Source organism: Fistularia commersonii, chromosome 2 (genome assembly GCF_037954325.1).
Source record: "Fistularia commersonii isolate RoL2024-O1a breed Wild chromosome 2, RoL_Fcom_v1.0, whole genome shotgun sequence".
Classification (NCBI taxonomy): Eukaryota; Metazoa; Chordata; class Actinopteri; order Syngnathiformes; family Fistulariidae; genus Fistularia; species Fistularia commersonii.
In genome coordinates, this window is record NC_141285.1 from 3,859,218 (window position 1) to 3,879,187 (window position 19,970).

General features: G+C 41.8%; 1 protein-coding gene across 1 annotated transcript; it reads left to right on the plus strand.

The window, feature by feature from the left end:
* The first annotated feature begins 1,684 nt into the window (after positions 1-1,684).
* rhoq (ras homolog family member Q) lies at positions 1,685-17,903 on the plus strand. The gene is made up of 5 exons (XM_086164726.1): positions 1,685-2,224; positions 2,697-2,755; positions 12,738-12,902; positions 14,086-14,181; positions 15,383-17,903. The coding sequence occupies exons 1-5, from the start codon at positions 2,083-2,085 to the stop codon at positions 15,542-15,544; spliced, it is 624 nt and encodes a 207-aa protein (XP_086020852.1). The 5' UTR covers positions 1,685-2,082; the 3' UTR covers positions 15,545-17,903.
* Positions 17,904-19,970: the final 2,067 nt, after the last annotated feature.

Consider the following 19,970-nt stretch of genomic DNA (forward strand, 5'->3'; position numbering starts at 1 on the left):
GGTCAAATCACAGTGCCTCCCCTCTTCCTTTCACACCAACCTGCTCCTATTGCATCTCTCATCTGCCTTTCCCTCTTCCAACACATGAGAACACATGCACGCATTCACCTGCATGACGCATTGTAACACACATTTGCCGGTTGAATTAATGTGGAAACACTTTGCTGCGGCGATTTTGCAAGATTATTTTGCAACCACAGACATTGTGTGTCACCAGTCAAATCAGGCAACTGTTTGCAACCCCGGGTCAATAGATAGATAGAAAGATCAATAGACAGATATATAAAGAGATGGATAAATAAAGAGAGGGTGAATAGTCAATGCTTATATTGCATTTTCACACTTTGCGTTTTCAAAGCGCTTTACACTGGATTACATCCACACATTTACACACACACAGAAGAGCTGCTATGCTATGCTATGCTATGCTATGGCTTCATTCATTTATTTCTTCTTGAGACAGATTATCCAGCACTCGGGTTCATGATGGGGTTGTAGCCTGTCATCGGACAAAAGGCTCGGTTTCACCGTGAATCGGTCGTCAGTTGTTCACAGAACCGCTCTCTTACTCACATTTAGGCAATTCAAGATCTGCAATTGACACATCTTTTTGGGAGATTTGGAGGAATTGAAAGAAAAACCATAGAGATTTGCACAAGGCACGCTGTCAAAATGGAACCAGAGACCATCATGCTGTGAGGCGGACGTGCAAGCCACGATGCAGTGAATACTTCTCAAAGATACTGCATTGGCATGCAGACAGGAGCAGCCGGAAAGCAAACTGAGGGACACCCTTTATAGATAGATAGATAGATAGATAGATAGATAGATAGATAGATAGATAGATAGATAGATAGATAGATAGATAGATAGATAGATAGATAGATAGATAGATAGATAGATAGATAGATAGATAGATAGATAGATAGATAGATAGATGTTCAGGGAGCTGGTTTCTGATTTCTATTGTTTATTTTTATCTATGTTTTTGTTGTTTTTGGTTTGATTTTGTTTTGCTTTCATTTGTTTTCCGTGCATGCTTCTGTTTGGTTTTTGTTTAGTGTTTATTTTTTATTTTCTATTTATTTATAATATAAAGGCTATATTGGGGGGTATAGGAGGTGGAGTGATTGTCTTTGGTGCCGAACATTCCTGGTTCGTTTCTCCTCGTGTGTTGAAGGGTTGTGCTATGCTATGCTATGTTGCTATGCTATGCTATGTTGAGCAAGACGCTGAACTCCTAACTGGTCGACGGCATCCCTACTGCTCATGGTTCATCCACAATGGGCTGATTGCAGAGAATGAATTTCCCCACGGGGATTGATTAAATATTATCATTATTATTATTATTATTATTATTATTAAACTCTAGTTGCAGGGGGGCTCCACTGTGAAGTTTTGCCCAGAGCCCCTGCAGACTTTAGAATCGCCAGTGCTTGCAGCTGCAGTGTAAACACACATCATTTTCGGGTAGGGGTGAGATTTGGAGTTCCACCAAACCTGCAGTTGTTTTAATTCTAGTTCATGAAATTCTTTACATTATGTTTAGTCCGATTTAGCAAATTATTCGTTTGACAGTCTCCGTTCCCAGCAGGCGGGGGGAACTTTCTCCGGAGCCCCTTGCGTTCAAACCGTGGCTCCGCCTCTCCGGCAATCGCACCCACCTTGGCCGGCAGAAAGAGCTCAGTGCGCCAGGGAGGCAGCCGGGGGACGGACGGTGCCTGTGCCGGGGACCGGGAGCGCACACACACACCGGAGACCGGACACCGGATCGGGCGTAAGGCGGCGGAGAGAAGACGCTTTGCTTTGTCGCGAGGGGGGATCGGATTCGGGATTCAAATTCGGGAGTGTCGTCGGTAAGGAGGAGGAAGAAGAAGAAGAAGAAGAAGAAGAGGGCGCCGTCATGCAGTTCCAGTCCGAGTCGGTGCGCCGCGCAGTCCGGCGCTGGTGATGCCCGCCGCCGAGCGGGGATCACGGCCACCACCGCCCAGCAGCAGCGGCAGCAACAGCAGGAAAAAGAAGAAGAGGAGGAGGAGGAGGAGGAGAAGTGGGTGAGGTGATGATGCTGGTGAGGTCGGGATCATGGCAAACGGAACCGGCACCATCATGTTGAAGTGTGTCGTGGTGGGAGACGGCGCGGTGGGCAAGACGTGCCTCCTCATGAGCTACGCCAACGACGCCTTCCCGGAGGAGTATGTGCCCACGGTGTTCGATCACTACGCAGGTAGGAGTCCCGTGGAGGGGAAGGTGGGTGGGAGTGGGTGGGGGGGGGGGGGACATCACGCTGACCCCCTGATCTACTGCGGATTCAGTCTGAAAACAGGAACTAATTACAGAAAGATCCTATAGAATAATGCATGACTTGTGTGTGTGTGTGTGTGTGTGTGTGTGTGTGTGTGTGTGTGTGTGTGTGTGTGTGGGAGGGGGGACCCCCATCCCCATCCCCATCCCCATCCTCTCACCCACCCACTGCATTTGCTGCATCTGTTGCTATAATGAAAACCACTTGTTTGCCTTCCTCATTGCAGAGAGAGGTTGGTGACCTGAGCCCCCCCACCCACGCCTCCCCACCCTCACCCCCGACCCCCTTCTTTCCCTTCTGCCTCACCACCTCCCCCCCCCCCCCCCCCCCAACCACATCCCCCCCCCCCCCGGCCTTCCTCTGGTTCAACCTCCTCTTTGTCATTTCCTTACAGTGAGCGTGAACGTCGGCGGGAAGCAGTACTTGCTGGGACTCTATGACACTGCAGGCCAGGTAGGGTTTATTTTTTACTCTGGCTGCTTGCCAAGTATGTCAAGGACACACACACACACACACACACACACACATACACTGATTCTATGGTGCTTCCAACACCCACTGGCTGCATTTTCAGGCCAGACACTAAGCTGCAACAGGTGATGGTTATCGTACGTGGGTTTACTGCCAGTCTGGTGTGCCATGGACAGTAACGGTAGTGAGGGGGGGGTTTCAATAGTTCTATTATGTGGAGAACAGGCCTCCTGTGTCCAGTAGTGATGTCACAGATTTGTTAATAGGGCTGCTTAATGCCGGGGCTTTTCTTTACAATGTGCTATTGAATGGGCAAGAGTTCAAACTACTGAGAAAGCAATAGCCTACACATACACACAATAATTCAGCAGAGGAGCTCGAATGTGCTGTGCTGTGCTATATATATATACATGTATATATATGTATGTATGTGTATATATATATAAATGCAGACACACACATATGGGTAGAGAGCAGAAAACATGTAAACACACACATCAGTCAGACTCGCCGAGGGTGACAGCGCAAGATGTGAGAAACGCTCACTCGTACGTCTTGACCCACTTTTACCGCAGACGTATCGGTATCAGCTTGATACGGACTTACGTGGAAACTTGGTTCAGTCGAAAAAAAAAAAAGGGCGGTGAGGGGGACGCTTGAGGTGATTTTGAAATGTAAACAAATTTCCAGTCGGAAAAACAAAATTGGATTTTTAGTCCCTGTTTGTTGAAAGAAAAAAAAAAAAAAACGTAACAACTGGACACAATTTAAATACCGCAATGTTGCACTCCATTTTTTTTCATCTCCATAATGGATATTTTCACATAATGGAAAAATAACAAAGTACTCCCTCGGTAAGCAGAACCAGCTTTATTCATATTCTTATCACATGTGTAAACACCATGCTTAAAGCAGTACATCCCATAATAACAATAATAATAATAATAATGATAATAATAATAATAATGATGATTATAATAAGGATAATAATAATAATACATTTTATTTTAGGCGCCTTCCTCGAACCTCAAGGTACAGGCATACATATACACAAAATCCACATTTAAAGAAACGATACAAATAAAACAAAACAATAAAATTGACAAAGTTGTAAAATAAATAGATAAATAAATAAATAAAAGTGACAGACCAATTGGCGTCAGATGGATCAGGCTGCATTGATTAGATGTGTTTGGAGTAGTGATTTAAAGTAAAATAAAACACTGTTTCTGACATTCTGAGAATCCCACTGCTTCAGTGCTCGAAGAAAAGGCGGCGCCTGATCGCTTTCTTGCTGGAATACAACTTGGAACCCCACGTCTTTCCAATCCGCACCGAGCGAGTGGACCGAACAACTACCTGATGATTAGAGAGCTGTCTGGTATTCTAATTTTCCAAGCGAAATAAGTTTCCACGTGAAACGTTTCACCGCGAGAAGCACCCCTCCCCCAACAACCCGATCCAGAAAGTGCATAAGTATACGAGTTACAGCGCATGATGTACTCTCCTTCTGTGCCGGGAGTCTTGTCAACACGGGTGCACTTTTTCACCCCCCCACCGTGACCTTTAACCCACGCTCGTTCCAGAGAACCTAAAAATGTGCACGTCCAAAAGGAACCGGACAGTTAACACTCTCCTCGGGGGCCGGATTTAACTCAGTGAAGTCACAGGGAGTCACAATCTGAAACTGAATCTGTGTATCAGGAAGGCAAAAATGAAGCGGAGAAAAGGTCACTACTGGAATAGTCAGCATCTCTTCTGTTCCGTTCATTCATGAATGAGCCGTCGTCTCCATCCCTGTCGAGAAGCTACCTGTGGCTGAGCTTTAGCGTCGCCTTCCGAGAAACAGATGGCAGAAGTGTCACCACTGGTTGTAAAAAAGAGGAACTCGTTGTCTATTCTAGCATGTATAATTGTGTGTGTGTGTGTGTGTGTGTGTGTAGAAGTGTTTTCTTTTTTAGCTGATTCAGAGTGTCTCTGAAATGGAGAAGTTCTCCCAGATGTCGGCTCTAGAGAGTAGAGTTACTGTGCCCCCTCCTTCCCCCCCCCGCACCCCGACTCGGCTGACCTCTTTCTGTGGAGTACAAGGCCAGCTGGTAATGTTTATAGCTTCAGTGTCTGATCAAAGACCCGGTGCCCCAAATAGAGAAGGAGAAGGGGTTGGGGGGGGGGGAGAAGATGGAAGGAGGAAGAGAGAGTGAGAGAGAAATGGAAAGAGGGGGGTTCGCGGAAGTTGAGTCGGACGGGTGAGACGGCTCAAAGGCGGATAAATTCCATCCCGCGGTTCCATTTTCCTTTCTTACTCTCCGTCATTCAGCTTTCCACTCGCGCTGGAAAACGTGGGAAGGGCCTTCAAAACAGCTGACCGACTTTCCTCGCGTTGTGATGCGAGATTGCTCAAAAATAACCCGGAAAGTAAGTTTTAGTGGAAAATGGAAAACTTTCAAAACTTTTTCTTTTTTTTTTTTTAACCCTTGTGTTGTCTTGCGGGTCAGAGGTGACCCACTACCACGTTTAGCTGTAGAAAAAACACCTTAACCTATGTTTTCCCAACTTGAAATTTTATGACTTTTCCTAAAGAGACCCCATAATTAGAAAAGGTGATACTTCTTTTTTGTGTATGTTTTGCATGTGGGCTGTAAACCACTAGGGTACAAAGATGGTCTTATGGGTCATTTTTGACCTGTAGGACAAGGGGAGTAAACACAATGTTAAGATCGCACGAGGGTTAAATGACCCGCAATAGGATCTCGTTTGACGTAAGGAAGGAATACGTATTTGTGTGTATTTCACAGCTAGAGCGTTGCAGGAAGTGTCGCTCGAAATGAACATTCCCACCTCTCGGCTGTCATGCTACATGTGTTTGATCGGCATTGGGCTCCTTGTAATATTTATATTCCTGCCGTCTCTGGAGCTCCCACAATGCTTTGCTGTTTCACAAGTATATCAGCAGCTTTACAGATACACGCCGCCGCCGCCACATGCTCTTCTGATGATACACGGAGCTGTCACGTGCACGTTGCATGTCAAGGCCACGTAATCGCAGATGAGTTCCACGCCGCTTTGTCAGTCAGTGCCGCTTCGCCCGCCGACATTGTCTGTGCCACCGCGTCCCCCACGCTCCCCCTTCTCCCCTCCAGGCGCTGCCTATTGAATTATTCCATATGGAAGGTCTGCAAAGTCTGTTTTGCTAAATGTGACGAGGGAACAGAGGGCAAAGTCTTTACTTATTCATTCATTCTCCTGCTGCTGCACTCAACAAAATCCAGCATGGCTGCTACAGAAGGAAACAGGAAGTGGATGCTAAGTGCTATCTTGCCTGTGGATGTGTTTGAGGGAGGGGGTATCCTGCAGGATCCGTGCCCCGTTGCCCTATTGACCCCTATTTTTTTTTTTTTTTTTGTTTGGCTGTTCTCCATTTACTCCCTTCATCATGTCGTCACTCTTAACAGCACAACCCCTAATCCCTTTTACCACTTCGTTTCAGCCATTATCCCCCAATCTATCGATTCCCCTTTACTTTTCTTAGTCTTTTTTTGAATAAATCACCCCAAGGTGGCACAGTGGCCGCTACCATCTTAACATGGCAGCACAGTAAAACAAATCCAACCCTTTGTATGTGGATTATGTTTGAATTATTATTTTTTTTTTAGCTGCTCTTGTAAATCAGCAAATATAAACGGGCGGTGTCCTCAGTGGGGATTGATATGAGGCCTGACAGAAGAACAAGAAGGCCCGATACTACGGGAATTTTGTTTTTTTAAACACCAGCTGGCCACTGCTGCTGAAGTTGAATCTCCACAGTAATCCACTACTGGTTGCCCTGGCAGGATAGATATAAGGCATTTTTTCTCTTGAGTGAAGAAATGAAAACACTTGGAAAAAAAAAAAAAATGATGAAGAGGAACCTGATGTTTGCTTCTCAACGCTGTTTCACACTGTTTCCATCCAACCTGATTGGTTCAAGGTTTTCGCTGATTGAGACCAAAGGAGTATTTGGTTTGCAGTTGTTTTTTTTAAATGAATGAATTATCGTGGCATCTCATCGTGGTTTCGTCCGATTCATCACATTTGTTTGGCTCCTGTGATTCTTCGCCACTGCCTCTTGCTCTGTAGTCAAGAATCTGAGTTTTCAGAGCGCCTCAAGGAAAAGGTTTAGAATAGTTTCCCATAAAATTCTTTCCATCATTGACTAATGTAATCCAGTTTACTCATCAACGCTACATTTACTCCCTGACACCTGGATAGGAACAAAAAAGTATTATTTTTCATGGTTGCTACTTTCTTGAAAATGAAATGATCTCCGAAATATACCCCAGAGCAGCACTGACACGTCTACTGTCGTTTTGGAGTCATTACACCTTTTTTGATCAGGAGGTCTTATGAATATTATAATGTAATCTCATTTTGAAGAAACAAACGAATTGTGAATTGAAAGCGCTATAGGCCAAGGTAGCGGCGGCGAATATAATCTGAGTCAATCTCCAAAAGGCTATATTCTAGATTTCCCACAAAGCAGACGTTTTCATGCTTTCATTATACAACCCTCCCCCTGGGAAATTTATTTATACTACGATTAAACTCTGAATCCTAGTTTGTAACATTAGCTTTCTTTTACAGTTATTAAAAAAAAAAAAAAAACAATAGATCACGATGACATTTATGAAAAAGAAATTCAACTAAGAGGAAAGTCTCTGTGATTCCACAGTTGAAACAGGCACGTTTCAGTCCAACCCTCATATTTTTAAAAAAAATATGATTATGGGTAATTTAGCTTAATATCTGGTCATTATTGCTGCAGTAGACAATGCTTACATAGAGTTGACGGGGACGGGGGGTAAATTAATGGACTTTCTGAGGATTTTTGCAAGCTTGAGTGTGCATGTGGGCCTATGTGTGTGTGTGTGAGTGTGTTCGGGGGGGCAAACATAAACAGTGTGTTTGTGGTAATGAAGGATCATGTCACTCACTGCAGCAACAGTGTGGCTTTTGAATGTCTTTTTAATGGTTTCTGGACAACAGCTGAGCTTTGTGGTACGCAAGAATACAATATATTAAGATGTGGCTCCATTGAGAAAGGCTACTATAGTTCTTATTGTTGATGAGAGTTTACAAAATGAGGAGAATCAACGCGATGTTTTTAATCCAATGTTTCTTTCAATAAACTGATTTCTGTTTTTCGTCTCCTCTGTTCATAAATCTTTCATTAAGTGTTAAGTTCCTTACTGTTGCTTTCCTAGGAAATTTTGATTTTAAGGTAACTTGAGTCATACTAGATTAAGTGTTTTACTGTTTTTTTGGGTTTTTTTGCATCAAGTAAGCAGTTTAGCATCCCACGTCATTCGGACGCTGAGGTCACCCCTGGTGACTTTATTTGGGCGTTGACTCAGATCCATCAGGTGAACAGACACAATACAACAGTTTTTATGATATGTACATTTCCTGAAGTATATCTGTTCTTATGGCGAAGTTTTTCCTTTCACTTGTCCTAAGAATTGCTTTTTCAAATGAAAAGAAAATTTGCCTTCTTTAATATATCAATTATTGCAGAATTAAACTTCCTTGAATTTTCCCTGATCCTGTCATCCACCTGTGCCGTATATAAGCGCTGAAACATCGTGCTTAAAATTACTTACTAATACTAAAATGTGCGATTTAAGGCTTTCCATTTTCCCTCTAACTCAGAAATGTGAATCCTAGACAGATCTTTATGAATAGAAGTTTTATGTCCCGGCTCGCGTTCTTGCCAAGTGGCCATGTTGGACCAGATATCTCTGACTATGTTGACACACTAATTTGTTTATAGAACCCCGAGAAGTCAGTCAGGAACTGAAAAAGAGAAAGAAAGGGTAGAGTAAAGAATAGAAAAGCGGCATTGGAGGAGGGATGACTCATTGATATCGCTGCGCTCATCTGTCACTGAGTCACCGCTTCTCGGTCACTCAGTGGACAGACGGACGCTTCAAGCCTCACAGCGATGGAGACCCGTCGGAAGTTAGTCTCAATTACCCCATTATGATGATTTTCAATGTTTTATCTGCTGTTTTAAATGGTGACCGTATATTTACCTGGAATTTATTAATGATTTAAAAGGTGGCCTCACACCTCACAACAGAAAAATGTGCAAAATATTGATATATTATATATATGTATATACGTATATGCAGTATATATACAGTATATATTGTGTGTGTGTGTGTTATATCACTATAATCCCCCAGGCTTTGTTGAAAACCCCATTTCATTTCACTGCATTATGTATAGCCTGACACCCAAACTGCATCTTTTATCACTATTTAATTCTCGTTTATGTGATTGCTATCGTTTTGAAACATTTTCTCTATAATTGCGAGCTTTCATCTTTCCACTAATCCCAACATCGACTGTAAACCGCGGAAAGACGGCAGGCAAACTTTCCAAATCAAGCTTCGGAGCTATTTCTGTTTTTATCCTTCTTTTCTGGATCACCTTTCATCCAGAGAAAGCCGAGTCGCCAATGTGAGCGCGAGTATTAGGGCTGTGTGGGAGTGTAACACTGTATTTCTGCCACACTTTATGCTCTCAGATTGTCCGGTTGGTGCAGTGTTATTGGTAATGTGTCATTGCATCCTGTGGAAACGGTGTGAGACGCAAAGACGGGTCTGCCGGCCTGTTAACAGTAAACTGCTGGCCAGGTTACGCTGTGTTTTTACTGTGTATTTACTTTTTACTGCGCTGATGCCCCAGATCAGGTTGGCAGCAAATTAGGCTATGCAGTGTGTGTGTGTGTACGTTTGTGTGTCTCTGTCCAAAAAAAAAACAAAAAAAAAAAAACCCTCACTAACCCAAGCTTACTGTTCTGTATATTTCCTATGCATTGTGTATTTGCAGTCCCTATGTCCTCTATTGTAAGTCGCTTTGGATAAAAGCGTCTGCCAAATGCAATGTAATGTAATGTAATGTAATGTGTTCCTCTATTACGTCTGTGGGTCTCTTGGGGGTTTTGCCGGACTGGCTTGTGCCAGCAAAGGTCAGGAACATCCAAAGGCACAAACGCACATCCCACATCCCATTTGACAGGTAAACAGAGGCCGAGGACAATGCATCGTGTTTGTGGCCCCATGTGTGATATTTGAAAGCGCAATGTAGCCCATCATTACCTGGAAACGGGCTAAATTTGACATCAGCCAAAAGCTAGATTCCCGCTTTACGAGAAAAATTGGAATGTAGTTCGGATTGAAATGGTTGATTTGAAACGTAGGCAACATAAATAAAGACATGAAAGAACAGGTAGTGCCAGTGTAAAATAAAAAAATTAAAAAAAAAAATGCAAATAAAATGGGGATCATATGAATTATCTATTTTTATTACGTGAGTTCAGTTAGAATAGGCAACTTGGCTAATTTCACCCAAAAGTTACTGAAATAAAAATCCAATAAAATTAAAAAAAAAAAAAAATCCACAATAAAGCAAAATTAACGAGACTTCAAAGAGGGATTTCTGGGTAAAAACAGGCGACGTCTTTCTAGTCACTCCCAATTTCCGTGACTGAGAGTTCCACTTATAGTCTTGAGAGCTGCATCGTGGTTAAGTGGAAAACAGTTCAATTTCAATCTGGACATGCGTGGGGGTTTTCTAAAATATGTCATAAGAAATCAGATTGTTTCACGACGAACATCAATCTGCCAATCACAAGACCCTTCCTTTCACAAGGCCATTGAAATACCGCATATATTTTGAAGTGGATGAACTGCGAGTATGTTTTTAGTTTTGGTGTCTTGAGTCTCTCCCGGGGTTAATCCATGTTATGGGAGCGGCATAAAGATTTGTGCTCTGTTGTCATCCTCCTCTACAATTTAATATAAAGCTAGTATATCTCGAATCCATTACTCCAGCTGTGAAAACACGACACTCTTTGCCGAGCTGATGTACCACTGTTCCGAGAATTCTCTCTGGCGTTCAACTCATTTGCATAACTGTTTACCATAAATCCATTTAAGTGTGGAACTCCGGTGTCCTGGCTTATAATAGTTTGACGTTATTGGACGATGTGTTTGGCCGAGAAATGCGGCGATTAGATCAGAATGAAAGACGTGCCGTCATGCCGGAGCTCGCCCGTCACGCAGCACCCATCGCCGGCACACTGGGAACTTGTATCCGCTTTGCTTTCATTACACGGATGTTGACAATAAATTTCCCGGACAAGAGAGTGAGGTTGATTCACTTGGTCCGAGTCGGTCTGGTTGAGTCGCATCAAATTACCAGAGATGCATTGATTCCGTGTCTTCAAGCCAGCCGCTGAAAGGCGCTGCAATGTGTTCAGGCATTCAGCGGAAGTTAGATAGGCCGTAAATACTCATATGTGTGATAGTCGGACACTCTGTCAAAAGGGTTTATCTTGGGCTAACACAAAGGGCCACTTGATCTGGCACAACGGATAATCGCGTGTGTGAATTAGCTATTCATGGCTTGCGCAAAATATCGGAAATTACACCGTATCTCACGGCGGTGCCACGTGCATGGCTCGTGCTGAAGGGTTGCAAATAAAAAAAAAAAAAATTAAAAAAAACAACAGCTCCTAATTGCCTGTGTCAAGGGGAGGGGGGAAGAAGAGAGCAAGGTCACAACATTCTCTTCTCATAACTCAAAACCGGCTGACATTTTTTTTATGAGTATCATTTCACTGTCCATATGGCAATGTGTGTGTGTGTGTGCGTGTGTGTGTGTGGAGAATTGACAGGCCAGGCGTCGGGGTGAGACAGCGGAAGCGGCCTCGGGCCCAGCCCACTGTTGGTATTTACTGCCTTGAATGCATCATACTTGCTGTCAAACATTTCATCTACATTCTAGAGCAGAATTAGTTAATATCCCCAGTCAATGATCTCTAATGTGACTTTTTTCACTTAAGAGTCTCAGTTTAGATTGTCTTAATCAAGCTCTATTTTAGTTGTTGTTCAGTGAATTTATGTTATTAATTGGAATTTTAACAGAAAAAAACCCATTTATTTTTGAGCTGTCAAAGTCTTTTGCATGAATTATGATCAGTCGTTTATTAAAAGGAGTTCATTATTTTGCATCTCTTAGTGTTTCAGGCTGACACTAATGGGGTAAGGTGTTTATTACCCGGGTTTCTTTGTTAAAAATGAAATGATGGTGAATGCAAATGGGGATTAATGAAGAGGATGTTGACTTGTCAGCTGCGAGCCACGGCCCTCTCTTGCTGAAGGTACTTCTTGAGAGTCAGTTTTAATCAAAAGGTCATTAAAGCAGCGCTTTGGGAATCGTCCGCTTGCGGCCGATTGATATACATGTATGTTTGGCTCATTGCTAGAAGCAAAGACTACCGGAAAATCTATGATGGCAAATTCCGTTTGACACAAGATGACTCTTACTTTGAATCAGCTCAAATGAGAAAATTAAAACACTGTACGACTATAACTTTCTTGAGCGTGAAAAAGGTTGGTTACCATTTTTTTTTTTCTCAGTATCTGGAAGTTTCTCTGGTTCAGTGTGAGGCTTAACTGAGAGTCCACCCACTCACAAATCTCAGAATTGACACAGGCTTGCATCATAATGCACTTTCACACCCCTAGTTTTAAAGTGCAAAATACACCATCAAAATATGGTGTTTAGACACCTTTAGCGTGCTTCGTATAAACTGATGTCATCCCAAGTTTGGATGGAGACCTCCCTGGAGTCGTACTATCTCACTCAGATATGTCCTTCTTTTTCAAACAATTATATTTTTTCCTTAAAATCACAATGGGATTTCACAACGAATTACGATGAAGTCCAAAGGCATCACCCGCACCGGTGTTGGCGCATGAACAAAATTTTGACTTCTGTTTCTCAAATTTCCTGGGATCTGCGAAAAAAAAAGGACTCTTTATTGGCTTTAAATAATTCATGAGTAATTTCTCCGAGGTGAAGAAAGAAAAAGGAAATAAATCATGTATGACATTCACGGGTGCCGTTCTCTCTCCAGGAGGATTACGACCGCCTGAGACCGTTGTCTTACCCAATGACCGATGTCTTCCTCATCTGCTTCTCGGTGGTAAACCCTGCCAGTTTCCAGAACGTGCGCGAGGAATGGGTCCCCGAGCTCCAAGAGTATGCGCCCAGCGTCCCCTACCTGCTAATTGGCACCCAGGTGAATCCTCCATTTTTCTCCGATGTGTTAATATTTGAGGTCACCGTGGCAACCAGACGTGTTGTATATCCACGTAAAGGCGTCACATTCGTCCGTCTGGACTGAAAAAGATCAACGACCTCTTCGGCCTGCTTTGGTTTTCAGATTTAGAAGAAGAATATTTGAACCAGCTGCTCAGTTTTGCTTTCAGACAAAAATATCGAAATAAGTTTCGCGTTTTCACTTATGACTAAATTCATTTACTTCATCTTATGACTGAAAGTGTATTTTTCTCAAATAACTACACCCAAGTACCCATGTTCTATAGAGAAATCCGACGAGTAAACTAATCATTTTACCCTATAAGACCAAAGACAGTATAGTTGAGTGTACAGTTCCAGGAAATACACTAAAAAATACAAAAAAGTGAAACAACTATGAAAGTAATAGTACATTCTTCTAAAAGTGTACTTTCATCGCAAGTACATTTTTTGCATAGTGCTTAAAATGGCTGGTCTTCCTGAATAGCGGCATCCTGATGCAGGCGTTCCTTGTAATGTACAGTTTATCTACCAACGTAAATAATAAAAAGGTGTGTTTATAAAGTTGTGTCCACCAATCGACGCCACATGCCTCCTTAAAGCAAATGCTGCCTTGTAGGATGATTTTTTTTTTTTTTTTTGGTTTTGTGTTCCCTGGCAACCAAATGCCAATGCAGCCAAGACCCAATGGTGAAGAGGAGGATAGAGTAGGTGTCTGATTTATCATTTGTCAGCTGATGTTTACTGCTCTTTTATCAGTTCCCGTCATAACTCTCCGCCTGCTCCTCAGCTCGGTGCTGATATGAACACGTGCGCTTTATGAAAGCCAGTCAGCTGCAAATCACGCCGATTGACAGACGGGTTAACGAGAACTACGCATATGGACGTAGTTATTGTAATTATCAATACAGTTGAGGAAGTGTGCTGGTAAAAATGGGTTGCTGCAATAAATAAAAGAAAAGTGGGGAACCTTGTGGTCGGCTGTGAAATGGCTTTTGCACAAGAGCAGGAAGTGTGAGCCAACATGGATTTGTTTCAAAATCAGTCGGTTTAGCACCGCAGCAATGTTTAGGAGGAGGGCTGAGGAACAACCTAGCAAGGAGAAGAGTGTTCAATGCAAAAAGAACAAATAGAAATGTGCTTAATTAAAGTGTCTTTTTCAGATTGACCTCCGCGATGACCCCAAGACCATAGCCAAACTCAATGACATGAAGGAGAAGCCGATAGCCACTGAGCAGGGGCAGAAACTGGCCAAGGAGGTGCGTTGCCCCCCACGATGCGTTCTGCCTCGGCGTTGTGTGATTCTCCAGTTATTTGTCCTGTTTCGACACACTGGGATTAATGTTTTTAGGGAGCAGCTTGGAATGAGAACTCTATCCAGTGGTGCTTTCAGATGCAGCTAACGTAGGGTTTAGTAAATTGGTACAGAGGTACAATTTTAGATGCCATCTATAATACTAGGTAACAGGGATTTGAAAATTACAATGGGAAACGTGTTGATTGAGCTTCTTTTAACCGTAAATGATGGTAAGGTCAAAGAAAAACTGGTGTTTCACCCAGTGGGAACATTTTCCAGATTCAATGTCATGAATGTCTGGCAGGATATGACTTGAACACTACACTGCATAGTAGTTTTTATCAAACATCCTATTTATCCGTTTATCGTTTTTTTGTTTTCGGGTGCTTGGACCTGAAGTTCCTCCAGCTTGTTTTTATTTCTAGCGTCTCCTTTGAGCTCGGCCTGGTATCTCTTGTTTCTTAATTATGGCTCTGTTTCCGTTTCTCTCTCCAGCCACCTCAGAAACATCATTGCACACGTTGTTGTTATAAATCGCCAGGGAAGGAAAAAAAAAAAAAAAAAAAAGATCCGCTGCGGTTAAGTGATAGCCTGCTCTTTGCACTAAGGAGCTTGAGGGTTAAAGATCATTTAATGTCTCATCCAATTTGACGTTTGGTTTCACTCATACAGCCCATTCGGATAAAAACTACATTTCAGATTGCAGTGCATGTTTGAAAGGGCCTCCTTATCTGTGTCTGCCTATTCAAGAGTTTATTCATTATTGAAAGCAGTCAGAGATAAGTTTACTTTCAACATCCAGACGTGAAAAGCCCCGAAAAACAAGAACTGCAGCACCGCCGCAAAACAGAAATTGATGGTCAGTTTCTCGAAACGTTCTCCAAACTGACAAACTAACAGAGGAAGATTAACCCTGCCTTTTCAAATCAAATTCTAATGAAGACAAAACGCCATGCACAGCGTATCAAGAGATGCACGTATGGTAAACAACTCTAGGGTTTCTTCATGAGTTTTCGGTGTTTTAGGATGATTCTCGGTTTTAGTTTTTAGAGCTAAAGACGAGGGACGTTTGAGGAACCCTTTTCTAAATAACCGTTTGCTCACTACCGCGTTTTATAATCGAAACCAGTTCTTGACTGACAGTTGGTCTTGTCCCTCCTTAGATTGGTGCGTGTTGCTACGTGGAATGTTCAGCACTGACCCAGAAGGGCCTGAAGACAGTTTTTGATGAGGCTATCATTGCCATCTTAGCTCCCAAGAGGAAGAAGGGAGCTCTGAAGAGAAGACTGGGTCCGCGCTGCATTAACTGCTGCCTGATCACATGATACCCGGACCCGCAGTACCATTCAGCCACATACCACAAGATGATACGAACTGAATGCAAAAGACAGTCAAAAGACAAATGCACAGACAGCGGAGTGGAGATGGAGGGAAGGACTGAAAAGGACAAAAGAGGAGCTACTTTTAAGCTGCAGTGCTCTTGAAAGGCCATAACTCTCTCCTGCTGTCCAGCACTCGAGGATGCAGTTTACTACCAAAGGAGCACAAATTCCAAGTCAGTCTCTTCTCTTGATGGACTCTTTTTTTTTTTTTTTTTTGCCTCAAAAGTACCTTCTTTTATAACCATTTGTAATCATCTTTCCTGTGCAAAGTTGTTGTAAGCTCTCATACAAAAAAAATCCCAACTTGCATTTCGGTCAGATAAAAACTACTTTCATTGAATTTAGCATTATTTCTGTATGCGTAAAAGCGTTTAAATGAAAGATGCCAATTTGATACCACTGAGAGAGAATGCAAGAATAGCTACTAGAGGCTGACGTACTGACACTGTGAGAGCATCCAAGGTACATTTCGGGACATAAGAACATAGTTTTTTGGATTTTAACTCCTGTGCCGAAAAGACTTTTTGTTTTTACTGAATCGTCTTCTCTGCTAAACCAAACATGCTTTGTTTAGGTGAAAATTTTCAAAAATCGACACATGAAATATTGTTCTAACAGCGCATTTTGGACCTAGAACTGTATATTTTCTAACAATTCTAAGTCTTGTTTTTGCCTTATGAAAAATCCATTATTATTTAGAGTGGCATGTCAAAATATAGAGGCTTCATCAGAAACTCGAGTTATTTTATCAATATTATCCATTTTATTATCTAGAGTTTATCATCATTAATCTCTTCATTAGAGGTAAGCTATGTTGTGCAAATATTTTGTCAAAAAAAAAACAGTTTCCTGTTTTTGTTTTTTTTAAGCCTTGTATTTTTATCACCTCCGAGAAGGTTTATCAGATCAGAAAAGAGAATGAGAGGGATCTTCTTTTTTAGAAATGATTCATATACGACATCCAAAGAACCGAATGCACACACTGTCATCAAAATCAGGTGGCTAATGTTACCCAGTACTGTATGTTTAATGCACAACACATGAAGCACATTCTCCATTCAACAAAGCACATTCCTCCTCCTCCCTCAGTAAAGGCCGATTACGGCACAGAAGATGCACAAGTTCCATAAGACACAAGTATGAGCACAGTCCACCCTCTGTTCCTGTACAATCACACCACATGATATCTAAAATCCGCTCCCAAATCAGCCATTTCCCGAAAAAACAACCGATATAACGCAGCAGGTCGCACATACGAGATTTGAACACAACTACGTGTAAACAAGGTTGAACCAAACAAACTAGGGAACAAAATGGGACGCTCAGTCGCTGCTAAGTTGAGCTGTCATGTAGCAAAAAAAAACAAAAAACTTCCATATAATTACATGTTCAGATTTTTATGGTGATCCAATGCAGATCTCATGTCAAATACCCGACATGTCAAGTAAACTCTTGGCTTATCACAAAATAATCCTCTTCCTTCAACCATATATTGAAAGTCTACTTTGTCAGCTTGAGAAAAGAACGGCACAAGTTTAATATATGGCTTTGCTGCTGTGGATTTGGGAATACATTTGTGGATAACTTGCAGCCTGTTTTAACTAAGGACCTCTTCAAAACTTACCTGCTTCCAGGTAAATAGAAATTACTTTACACACAAATGTAGGATGGGTTAGCTAATCACCGGAGCAACAAAGTAGTCCTTCAGTTTGAGTTGGACAACGTGGGTAAAAGAATAATATCACCTTAATGGTTTTCAATATAATACAATGCATACTTCAGTGGAATCATACATCCCAGATAAAGTAACCAGTAAATGTGGTTTGATTTCCTATTCGGTTCAGTTATATTTTTCATTTTCTCTCTTTTTTTTTTTTATACATATTTTGAGCTCAATTCCCGATCGGCTCCAATCCATTTTAATATGATAAATTTGATGGTTAATTTTAAATTCACAGACATGAATTTGAATGCTAAAAATGTTCTTTAATTGTGACAGAAACTGAGTCCAAAATGTGAAATACATTGGCACACAAAAATAATGCTTTACTAAACACTAGGATGCTAATTATACAGCTAATTATACAAAATGATATATCAAAAGGAATCATCCTCTTCATTACAACAGGTGACACTAAATTTATTTCAATACATTTTCCAGCCTTCAGTGTTGTCTTGAGTTAAAAATATCTTGTTTTGATGTGCAAAGTGTTTGTATGACAGCTTTGAAGGGATTTACATAGATTTGCATGGAAATATCAAACTGACCACCATCCAGGTTATGAAGATTTCTTTTTTTCCCCGACAACCCTGCACTCGCATGTTATCACCTTGCAACCTATCACATTCTACCCTTTATTTCATTTAAAGCTAATGTATGTAACGTTTACCAGGATGTAGATAACAATTTAAATATAAATCCCCCATCCTGTTAACATGTATAAACAGATTGTAGGTGATGGAATTTCCCTGTAAGCCAAACATCCAGAAGATTGACCACACTTGTTATATGCATTTGTTATTGGCTTTTTCTTACTTTTCTAAACAAAAGTGCCAATTCTTGCTGAAGAACTTGTGTTGATGTTCTGTTCAGTCCGATATGATGATTGAAGCTTTAACGTACATGGTGCTCCTCTCTGCCCCGGCCTGCATTGTATACTGTCCTTTTTTGAGCGGCAGAGTGGATTGCAGGGTGAACCGCCTTCCCCTTTGGACAATTTTGCTTGCTTATGTTGTTTGAAGGTCCACCCTCAGGATCCAGGACCTAAAGTGCCGCAGCTACCAATGCATATTCCCCTTGATGCTCCTCTTTTTTCTCAATAAACGTGTTTACTGTGCTAATAAGCTGGCTTGGAGGAATTTGGAAAATCATCGGGAAAATTAACATGTTCGTCATCGAAATGAAGGCTTTCGTGTTCATCGTGAAATCCGAGACTGCTCCGTAAGCAGGTCATTGAACCGATATGTAGTTCCGTACTTTTCACCGATAGTTTACAATATTTAGAAGTTAGAGACATACAGAATATAAATAATTTATGTCAAATGTTACATTGCATGACAGCATGTGCAAGGATAGTGTGTTGATTTCTGAAGCATGAGCACCACCTGCTGGCAATCTCAGTCTCTCAGTCATTCAGGTCATGGTATAATCTCCTTTTTGTGGCAAATGGACTTGATTTTCTTCCCTTGTAGATGTTTCACCCCTCATTCGAGAGGCTTCTTCAGTTCTAAAGGCCTGCGGGGAGTTTACGAATATAACTGCCAGGGTCTGGGGGGGAGGGGTCTAGGTTACGAACCTCTACCGTACCCTAGATTTTTCCAAGAAAGGGAATCTCAATGCATTTCTGCTTTCCGCTCAGCCTTTAGGGGTCACTATAATTCACTCTGAAAATGCCTAATTTGCTTCAGATTAGTGTATGCCAGAGGACTACTGTTGTTGCAGCTGGAAGAACCCTGTTGTGCGACAACGCCAACCCGATGATTCAGGTATGTGGATGATGTGGGTAAAAATCATGGTTTATATCCACATTAAATTCACTATGGAGGATGTCACTGATGACAAGCTCCCCCGCTTGGACTGCTCAGTACATATTCTGCAGGTCAGAAGCCTGAGCAAAAGGATCTACCAAAAAACAACACAAATGGATCGGTGCTTGTTGTTCAACTCTCACAATCCTCCTCAACACAAACTAAGGGTCATTAGAAATGTCCGCCATCGGCCAAAGAGCATCCCGACAACTAGAAAATGCCAGAAGAAAGCACAAAGAACTCAAAGAAGACAGATACACGACATAGCCGAGCAAAAAAACTCAAGATTTTTTTTTTTTTTTGAACATTTATTAGAACAGGTTCCTTAACAGATTCATACACATTCTTACAAAACCTCATAACAAGATACACATTATACAATATTCTTTATAGGTCACTTATTTCCTCAATGGCAAGCGAAAAATAAAATAAAACTAAAAAAAAAAAAAAAAATCTAACTCAGTCAAATAGAGATAATATCTTCTACTCTCCAAATATTTTTTAATGGGTGCCCATTTGTCAAGATATAGGTCTGTCTGAAGTCGTAAGTTTGCTGTTATGCGTTCCATGCAGTTTACATCCTTAAGTCTCTGACGCCACTGGTCCAGGGTAGGTGGGTGGGGTTTGAGCCAGTTTACCGTGATCATTTTATGTGCAATTAATAGAAGAACTCTAAGCAAAAACACCTGGTTTTTCCTTAGGTCGCTTGTTGATGCTGTAAAAACTCAAGGTTTTTAAACAAACATCAAATCCCGGTGCGTTTCAAACCCCACAACAGCCAAAGGCAAAGGCCAGCGCACCCCAAGGACAGAACAACAAGACACAAACTCAAGAAGAGGTG

Bases quoted from the DNA above. Each gene is read 5' to 3' on its own strand.
- rhoq (XM_086164726.1), top strand. From the start codon at position 2,083: ATGGCAAACGGAACCGGCACCATCATGTTGAAGTGTGTCGTGGTGGGA. The intron at 2,225-2,696 runs GTAGGAGTCCCG...ATTTCCTTACAG, and splicing joins GGTGTTCGATCACTACGCAG to TGAGCGTGAACGTCGGCGGG. The intron at 2,756-12,737 runs GTAGGGTTTATT...TTCTCTCTCCAG, and splicing joins TCTATGACACTGCAGGCCAG to GAGGATTACGACCGCCTGAG.